The 10,377-nt window shown below is 37.7% G+C and overlaps 1 protein-coding gene across 6 annotated transcripts; it reads right to left on the bottom strand.

Annotated features, from left to right (window-relative positions):
* Positions 1-2,688: 2,688 nt before the first annotated feature.
* Positions 2,689-7,695, bottom strand: LOC113355567 (pre-mRNA splicing factor SR-like 1). Of its 6 annotated transcripts, none has more exons than XM_026598460.1 (6): positions 7,554-7,695; positions 7,025-7,299; positions 6,792-6,925; positions 6,597-6,677; positions 4,138-4,209; positions 2,689-3,760 (listed from the first exon to the last, which is right to left on the bottom strand). In XM_026598460.1, exons 3-6 carry the CDS (start codon positions 6,915-6,917, stop codon positions 2,879-2,881), a joined length of 1,161 nt encoding a protein of 386 aa, XP_026454245.1. In that variant the 5' UTR covers positions 6,918-6,925; positions 7,025-7,299; positions 7,554-7,695; the 3' UTR covers positions 2,689-2,878. The 6 variants fall into 6 exon arrangements, 5 of the variants coding, with proteins under 5 accessions (XP_026454245.1, XP_026454246.1, XP_026454244.1 ...); XM_026598461.1 differs by having other exon boundaries at positions 7,032-7,299; XM_026598459.1 differs by having other exon boundaries at positions 6,792-7,299.
* Positions 7,696-10,377: the final 2,682 nt, after the last annotated feature.

Raw genomic sequence — 10,377 nt, 5'->3', positions numbered from 1 at the left:
AAACCCACTTCAATTCAACATTGCTCTTCTTACCAAGCTGGCCAGCAGACTTATTTCAGAACACAGTCAACTTTGGGCTCGATTGCTGAAAGCTAAATATTTTCCTAATAACCACCCGTTAGAAGTTTCTAGGACATCAAATTTATCTTGGATTTGGACAAGCATACAAAAAGGTCTAAGTCTTATTAAAGGTAATTTTGTTTGGAAAATCAAAAATGGAGCGTCGATAAAAATTTGGGAAGATAAATGGGTACCTACTAAAGTTATAATTCAAAAACCCATGATTACTCCAGAGCCTGTTCTATAAAGGGTAAGTGAACTGATTACACGGGAAGAAAGTTGGGATCAAGATAAACTCGATAATCTCTTCACCCATGATATAAAAGAAAAAATCCTTGTCATTTCACCAAACAATCAAGAACAAGATAAGATTATATGGCAACACCACTCCTCTGGAATTTTCTCTACGAAGAGTGTTTATAATTTCCTTGTTAACCAAGATCAAGAAAACAACAACTCGGGTGAATTTCCTTGGCAAAAAATTTAGAAAATTAATGTGATTCCAAGGATCAAATTATTTATTTGGAAATTATCTCAGAAAGCTCTACCGACCAACGCAAAACTAGGTGCGCATAACCAAGATTTTATTACGGATTTCCCAATGTGTAACACCCAAGTACAAGAAACAGAGCATCATCTAATTAGAACTTGCCCATTTGCTAGAGCTATTTGGTTTGGTCTCTCTTTGGAAGCAGTGAACACAACAATTAATACAGATTCTATAAGTAACTGGATTAAAGAGTGGATTATGAGAACAAATTTCATTAACTACTCAGATAAGATTGCAACATTCTCCTAGTTCATCTGGAAGTATAGATGCCCGGTAGTTTTTGACAAAATAAATCCAAACCCAAATTCTCTTATAGAGCAAATAAAAAAATTCATACAACAATATCCTCAAGAGAATTTCCAAAAGAGTAAAAGGGTTCAAAAAAAGTATGGATTTCAAGGAAAATGGTCAAACTTATCTTCGGACTGGATAGTGTTTATCGATGCAACCTATAAAAAGGAAAAATCCACCATGGGATATGCCTTTATAATATATTCAGCAGACAACGAGACTTTCATGCACATTGCGGCTGGATCAGGAAAGGCTTCTTCGGCTTTTCATGCAGAATCCAAAACTCTATTAAAAGCCTCTTCCTGGCTAAGTGAGAATATCTTATCTAGTGTCACCTTAGTTACGGATTGCAAAATGTTAGCAGAGACCATCAAAAAGGAGTGCAAGGTTCCAGATTGGAGTGCAAAAAACACCATAAAGGCGACTCAAACAATTTTGCAAGAAATCCCTCAAACTCAGGTGCAATATATTAATAGAAGATATAACTCCGCAGCGGACTACATAGCAAAGGAAGCTCGTATAAAGTATATTCGGCACTTCTCAACCCAAATTCAGCTAAGGATATCTCAATCCAATGTGATGTCCAATATTTTTGAAAAAAAAAATATTGTAAATATTATGTACTTTATTTCTTAATTAATATATTACTTTTTCCATCAAAAAAAAATATTTATAAAGTAAATTTTTGGATTCGCGGTTACAAGGCGTTTGTTTTTTGCTGGCTCGGCATCCAGATCTGACTCGGTCGCTCAGCATGAGATAGGTGGCAGGTCGTTTGTTTTTTAATTTAAGTCAGATATAATGTAATATCATGTTTGTTTTTTAAAATCTGACTCGTTTTCAAAAATATGTGAGTCAGTAGCTTTGTCTTATAAGTCCGGTACATTTTATTTCCTAACTCAAATAGGTCCAAGCCAGATGTTAGGTCTAGATCGCGAGTCAAACCTGATTCCTAAAAGACAAACATGTCGTGCATATCCAGGCGCCGACTGAAGTAAAAAAGAAAAGGGAGATATCCAACCCCATATTGCCAAGCAACATTAGCTCTTGTTGTGTTTCTTATCCCCCGGTTCGTTAAAAACCCTAGTCGTGCCAAGCCAAAAGTTGCCACAGTACTAGCTCTAACAGGTTCAGTCTATGCTCTAATTTTGTTTCAGCGGCATGCATCAGTGGTTCCAATGAGCTACCTCGCTAGATAGGTATAACCGTATAAGCATGTTCCTTTTAGCAGACGCACCTCACTAGCTCCAAACCCAACTTCATCAAAGTGGCTCAATGAGTTTCCCCACCAAAATTCCTACTATACTCCTTTTTCTTTCTTTTTTTTTCTTTTTTTCCGCTCGAGGACGTCTGCATTCCGAACATGTAGTCTGGCGCAATTTCCACTTGGTTGTAGCTTCTTGGTTTCTTTCTGTAGATCTGTCATGCTTAAAGTCCTGAACCTATTGGAACAATGATGCAACTTGGAGCACAAAGTTTGGCACCAAAAGACAAAAATTGCACTCCCAGCTGAATTCAATGAGTTGATTTGCCGGCAGAAGCATCAAATGTGCATGAAGCTAGATATGTATACAGTTTCAGATTCGTCGGACCAAAGAGCTGCACAAACAAGTGCTGCAATAAAAAAACTGGTGCTAAAAGTTCATGCATCTCAACCGTGCACATTGTCACGCCCCCAAATAGGCTAACACGACATCATCAACTTCTGTAGATTTAAATATAAGTTTAAGTTAATCAAAAATGTCCCTGACTTATAAGGCTGAACTTTGTGGTTCATACATGCAATAGGAATTAAACCTCTAGGTTGTATAGGAATTCAGAAACCTTCAGTTAAACTAAATAATTAAGATCAACCAGTTCCTTATTAGATATCCAAGTCTTAAACAAAACAAAACAAATATAAAATGACCAGTACATTGTAGAAATACAAAGACAGCTGCCGATTTGGACATACTGTGACCCACAGATGTGCAATCATCACCTCCAAGTAGAACCACCAAGCTTGAAAACCTCTTCGTTACTGCTATCTTTTGCACGCCGTTCTGTTCCACTTTCACTTCCTCTCTGAGCACTTGTATCTCCATATAAATCCCTCAACTTGGCTAGATTGCTCGAAACTGAATTTTTTTCCTTATTTTCTTCTACTTTTAGAGAAGATTCTGAATGGCGATTGTTAGGTGGAACCTGCAAACTCCGACTTCTGCTTCTACTTCTGCTTCTACTTCTGCTTCTACTGCCATGTGAGTCGGATCTCCGATGCCTGCTGCTACTTTCTCTTTCTGCATACCTAGAAGACCTGTTATCGTCTTCTCTACGGCTCTGACTCCCACGTCGCTCATAGTCGTATCTCCTGTCTCTGTCAACATCCCGGTCTCGCTCCCTATCTCTGTCATAACGGTCACGATCTCGGGATCTCCCTCTTTCTGAATGGTCTCGATCTCGACCTCTATCTCTATCAGAACGATCTCTGTCTCTATCTCTGTCAGAACGATCTCTGTCTCTGTCGGAACGATCTCGGTCACTGCCTTTGTCAGAACGACCCCGATCAGAGTCATGGCTCCGGCTTCTATAATTGCTGGGAGATTTTCGTGCCTCGTCTCTATCTTGAGGTGGTGGCAATGTACGGCGAACTGGTGACGAATCTCTCGTTGAAGCTCGGTGAGGAGCACGTTGGCCGAAAGAGACTGAAAGGGCAGCTTTCACAGAAGGTGGTCGACGTGCAGTGTCATCCGATCCATGACGGGTGGTTTCCCCAGTAACACCAGCGTGTTTCGTGGGGAGTTTCATTCGCTCAAGGTTAGAAACAATCTGCCTCATTATTGGCACAGGAGTCCGCGGGAACAGGGTATCGAAGTAGTACTGCAGAAAGTGAGAAGCGTAGAATCAGATACAGGAGACATTAAGCAGCTTTAAAATCAGATTTTGGTGTGTAGAACCTGAAACGTTAATCCACTTTACCGATGCAACTCTAAAACTAAATAGAAACATTTTTTGTCAAGGTTGTCATGTGCTATCCGCTCTTAACAAAATCTAGGTGGATACCCCATATGTCAGCATCTTACTCCAATACATAAGTTCATTGACTGGACACATCAAGTTTAACACCCAAATGTAGTTAATCAGATGTAAATGGTGGAAAAAACAATGAAGGAGTTGGTACTGGTACCAAACACCTACATAGTGGAGACTCTAATTTGTACAAAAAAAGGAAGAATCCAGAGGAGACACTTACACACCTGGCCAAGAAGTAGATCACGTACATAGACACCCATAGTTGTCATTCGGCCGTTCGATCCAGGAGAAAATTCCTGAAAAATAATGTCAACAAGATAAGATTATAAGCAAGCTCGAGTATACCACAAATATAGACTACAGCTAACTGTTCCCCATATGGTTAAGGTTTACAGTTCAGTTAGTGAACAAAAATGTGACACGATTAATAAGATTAGCTCTTTGACAGCAAACAAGGGCAGAGCGGATAAAAGATAGAACGCTAGCAAATAAAAATTAGTGGCGAACTACCGTTGCAAACATAACAAAAATCTACTACTACAGAAAACACATTAGTTTTCCTTGTCTCCTCCGAAATTCCACTAGCACTATCAGGACTAGTACAACCCTCGATTACGAATAGAAGCAGATGAAAAACTGGAAACTTTTCTTTTACTTAGCAAGCTAACGAGTCATGTGTACTCACTCTGTTGGTTCTATGATATTTGGTTCTCAAAGGCCAAAATATGAGCAGTCAAAGAAGAGATCAAGATCACTGATCAGCAACACATTCTAGAATCCCAGTTCCCAGCTCTTAGAAGATCTTGAATCACAAGTGCACAGGCCATCATTATACATGGAATGATAAACATCATCTTTAACATGCAAAGATTACTTACATATACACCTAACTCATCACTCAAGAGTTTTGATGGATGTGACACTCTAAGACGGGATTAGCATAGTTACACTCAAGTAAATATATAAAAAAATAAATAAATTATGAAGTGAATCACAATAATTTACAATCTTTAACTAGAACTTCAACAGAGACAAGTGGGGCATAGCGAAAGAGATGACACCTCCTAATGATCCTTGGGAGTCGGGACATTCAAGCAGAAAGATCTGTATGTCCTAATAAAAGAAGTGAAGTAAAGTACAAAACAGAGATATGGAGGAAGGTGAAAAAAGAGAAGTGGACTACAAAATTACCTTGACATCACTTCAATGTTGGCACCATACCAGTTCTATGGAGAAACAAAGACTGTTACTTCCAGTTGATTTTCTTCACAGAAAATGCATAAAAAAGTCCTCAAGAGTTCTTTCTTGATCCTAAACTACTCTACCATTATGGCCCTTATGGGTCAAGATTTTAAAGCACAATTCACATACTCAAACAAAAGAAAAGTCTAACATTCAAGAACCTTCCAAATGGCATAAATGTATGAATATCATTAAAACATGAACTAGGCCCAATATATTGTGACAAGCTCATTATAACATAAACACAACAAAACTACAGAGCGAGCAGAAAGTCCTTGTACCAGTTTCACTGTGGTTAAATACCACGCAAAGTGCTTAATGTGAGATTTATGGTGGGATAGAGATAGAGAACCCCTCATATATCATGTTTGAAAGGCTCTAGAAACAAAAAAAGTGCAGGTAAGCTGCAGTTGGAGAATTTATCAATCCCCATTGCTCCTTATGTTGTTTGAAGAATCGACTTAAAGAGTCTATTTTTCTTATTGGTATATTATTTTGCACGAATACATAGGTTGATGCATTGGGAATAAAAAAATGCACTGAGATACATTGATTATGTATTCGTGCATTTTTTGTTATTCTCAGTGCATTAACCTATGCATGGGTTCATAGGTCAACAAGATATTGACAACTCTCTTCACAAGTTTGAGCTTTTAGAGAACCAAGTTGTCCAAGTGTAACAGGCACTTCCTCTAAGAGCTCAAACTCAAAGAGAGTGTGCTTATATTATACTTACACAGATGCAGGAATGGGCCAACAGTTTTTACCACCTATCTTGATTGACATGATTGACAAGGACCAAAACAACCAAGTTGTCAACACCTAAATGTGATCTAGGCCAAATTTATCTCATTTTTTCCATTAATAACCACTACTGAATCCATTCAACATCAAGCCCACCAGATTCACCAACATTTTAGTTAGAAACTCTTATAATACTAGTTTTGGTCGAGATGTTAGGCTAGCATAGATCAAAATGACATTGAAATACCAAACCTTTCAATGTTTTGGGCAATCACGTCATAAACATTATTGGCCTCAAAAACTAATTAAAGTTGTTCTCCAATCCCATGTCCTAACAACTCCAGTCACTAAGATAAAAGGCTCAAAAACAGAAGAAAGTGTTTTTACTTTTTACTTTTTAGTAACAAAGAAACAATTCACTGGAACTGGTCCATAGAGACCCATTCTGTGAGTAATGAACTAGAGCACTCTGATAATGCAAGTGTGTATCCCTAATAGTATAAACATCTGATACATGCAACAGCGTAATATTATGATGGGTCGAGAAACATGAGCCGTTTATGGTGAAGAATTGGTCATGGGGCATACCAGTGCACATATTAAGATGTTTTTCAAGGTTGAAGTGTCAATCAATTAGCTTATATAACTAGAATATGTATCAAAAAAGAAAAAGATAGGGCAATGTAGAAATGGATACCTCATCATCTGTGACATATGGCTCAAACCAGCCCCATAAAGTTTTTGGATCAGCAGCATATCGCAAGTACAGAAATCCAACCTGCAAATATGTCAAAGCATTCGCTAATATGTGTTAGGTGGTGGTCCGAGGATGAGAAGTAAAAATGAAAAAACATGAAAATTGGAAGTCAGGTGAGCATGATTGTGTACTTACAGCTCTAATATAAGGCGAATCTTGGTGTTTCAAGAGACCGTGCATTTGTTTAACAGTAAGCTTCATTGTGAAGAACTTGTACAGAAGGCAAAATGCTGTTGATGGTCCCCTACAATTCCCAGTCATCCATGGCTCTACATGATCAACTTGATTATATATCTCATCGATAACTTCATGGTAAGTCTTCAATCTAAAAAGCTCTTTAAAATAATCTGAAGAAAGGATGTTCATACAAAGAACCTTCTCCAACAATGAATCGATCGGTTTTCCTGATGTTTGTATCTCCATTGCTTCAACTAATACGACCAAAATTTGAACACACTATCACTTCAATGCATTCAGCTCCTACAAAAAGCAAAAAAACACAAATTCAACTTCAAAACAATATTTCAACTTAAAAAGTAAAAAAACACAAATTCTAACACAAGAAAATAAAAAATCTTATCTTGATTGAAAAATCAACAAGTTCCTGAGTTATAAGTTTACGGGGGAGCTCAATATTTTATGCCTATATGATACAATATCATCAACAACGTCAGTAAAAAAAAACAAATTCAAAACCCTAACTTAAGAATCAGAATCTCGTCCTGATTGAATAAAAATTAGGAACAGGGAAAAGCATTATAAGATAACAAAATATGAGAGAGGCAATGATACCCAATAACATGAGATTCAAGGAACCTTGAAAGAAACCCTAGAAAGTGTGAAAAAAATGAGATTTTTAAATCCAAGTAATGGAAGAGAAAGCAATAATATACTGACCTGAATAAGCAATCGATCTTCAAAGAATCAAGAAATTGATTCTGGGTCAATTTGAAACTGAAGAAAAAATTGGAGGAGGAGGAGAAAAACCCTTTCTCTGTCGGGTTGGTTTGAGACGCGGACAAACAAAAGAGTAAAAAATCTTTTGAAATCTCTAACTCAAAATATCGCACGCATCCACCTCCTTATGGATATTGCCGGATGGGGCCATCCAGTCAAGTATTGCCGAGTTATCATGAGGGCCAAGGGGCAGTTGACCCACGTCAAAACGGCACGATTCTTTTGGACCAATCCCCTCACCTGTGTAGGTGTGGGAGGTTGTAGGGTTGAGCAGGACCTTCAAAAACGTTTCCGATGGCTGGACTTTATTGGTTAAGTGTTTGTCAACGTTAAGTGTTTTCCCATAATAATTTGTTAGATTCTAGATTTTCGATCTAGCCGATTCTTTATAGCATTTTGGATAATAGTAAAATATACTCCATCCATTTTTGGAAAAGAGATACTTTCACTTTTTCAATTTGACCTAAAAATGGATAAAATTAAAAAATGAAAGTATGTATTGATATCTTGGGTGAATAGACATTGATTTGTTAATCCCATCTGAGTGGAGTGATATGGAGCTAAGATTAACCCGCTCATAAGCTTAACTAGCTTAGCTTTTCACATCCCTTTTCTAGATTTAGCTATGGAAGACTTAGTTCGAATAGCATTATTTGATATTAGTTTTTAATTTGACATTTATTTATTTTTTGAAACTTAATACAGCCGGTTTCACATTTCAATAGAGGAGTTTCAATGATATGGCAAAAAACGGGTCCTTATCCAAAATATTTTGGTAATAGCTAAACAACCCTTGTTTAATTAGTGTTAACAATTTGATTAGTGACTAATATAGTACTGGATTATATTAATGATTTTGATTTATAGTTAAGAGATAGAAAATTAGAATTAATATTCTGTTTTTGGAGGGATGAAAAGTAGAAGGAAAAAAGAGAAGAAAAATATTTAAAAAAACTGAAAACCCTAGATTTTGATCCACTCAACAAATCGAGTGAACCTAATGAGAAATTTGAGGTAGAGACATTCTTATATGGTAGAAAATCCAAATTTTACATACCTCTTGATGGAGATGATGATTCATCCAACCATTTTCTTTTTTTTACTTTTTAACCGTTTACAATTAGGTTTTTCCTTTCGTAGCCAACCATAAAACCAATTCACTTTTAGATGGTGATGATCTCCTAATTGTAACTGGGTAAAGTTAGGCAAAACCGGATTATAAACCAATTACAGTTGGGTTTTTGGTATCTCGAAGCCTGTTGTAACTCATTGTGTCATTTTAGAGTAGTTTTCGAAATATTTACATTTAGGTTTTTGAAAAGACGAGGGTACCCAAATTCACCATAATCTTTTAATTTCAATCTATAAGTATGATACTAAGTGTGATTGTATATGGACAAAATCAAAACAATACGGTAACTTGATATTCACTTGATCGTAGTTACGGTTTAAAACCGATTTAATATGATCAATATCAAGTGATTAGGATTAACGTACAATAATATTATTTAGTTACTTATAATAAACAATTATAATGCGAAAATAAATTAAATAACACACACAAGATTTTGTTACCGAGGAAACCGCAAATGTATAAAAAACTGGGGACCTGGTCCAGTTTTGAATATTCTCAGAATTAAGTCGTTATACAAAGAACATAAGCCAACTTCATATAGTTGAGACCAAGTAAACTACCCTTAGTTACTTAGTTTCCCCAGTATTTTCGCGTCTTCGACCTTTTGGTCACGCACGTGAATCTCAAGACAGAAATCATTATCTCAAGTTGAGACTCCTTTTGATCGTATTCCAAACAGCAAATAAATGAATGTAAGACCCCAATCTGTTCCAAGCAACATAAATAGCATAACTAAGGAACATGTTGCCTGGGCTGCAAGAAGGTCGAACCAGAGACCTAAGAAGTCCATGTCCAAAATAAAGCTCATAATCACTGCTATGGGCGGGAGTAACCCAGGGATGGTGACCATCCGTGAAGTTTCTGCTGGATTACTGTAGCGATGCCCATTAAAAACCCCACACTGTTGGATGACCGCAGTGGCTAAGTGGGGACAATATCGATAGAGGGATGGGTCATTACATTGGTATCAGAGCCGACGACGGTTCACCTTCCGAGGGTGGGAATGCACGTTGTACGGGGTTGGTCCAGATGCTTCTCATGAGAGGTAGGGAACTTCGGAGATCTGGGCTTTAAAATATGTTCCGGTGTCGAGGACGACTCCAATTTAAGGTGGTGGTATTGTAATACCCCGATATATTGGAAGTGGTTGGCTGAATGGAATATAAGTAATGGTTTGTCCTTTCCTAACACCGAGGCATGATGGGTTCACTTGACTGAGTTGTGGGAAAAACTTCTCAGTTAAGCGTGCTCGGCCGAGAGTAGTCAGGGGATGGGTAATCTCTCGGGAAGCGTTGTTGGATGACCGTAGTAGCGCCGTTAAAAATCCCACACTGCTGGATAACCGCAGTGGGTAAGTGGAAACAATATCGCTATTAATTGGGATACAACTAGGGACAGGTCGCTTCTGCTCGGATTGGAGAGTATGCTAGGCCGTTGATCTAGATAATGGTCTCGCAAGAGGCAAGGAACTTCTATATTATACCGAGGCCTTTTCAGTACAATTGGTTCCAGATTTGAAAGAAAACTTTGTTGGGCGGGAGTAATCCAGTGATGAGTGACCATCCGAGAAGTTTCTGCTAGATTACTGCAGCGATGCTCGTTGAAAGCCCCACACTGTCGGATGACCGC

Source organism: Papaver somniferum, chromosome 3, assembly GCF_003573695.1.
Source record: "Papaver somniferum cultivar HN1 chromosome 3, ASM357369v1, whole genome shotgun sequence".
Taxonomy (NCBI): domain Eukaryota; kingdom Viridiplantae; phylum Streptophyta; class Magnoliopsida; order Ranunculales; family Papaveraceae; genus Papaver; species Papaver somniferum.
Note: the sequence above shows the minus strand (reverse complement) of the source record. Positions and strands in the feature narration are given on the sequence as shown.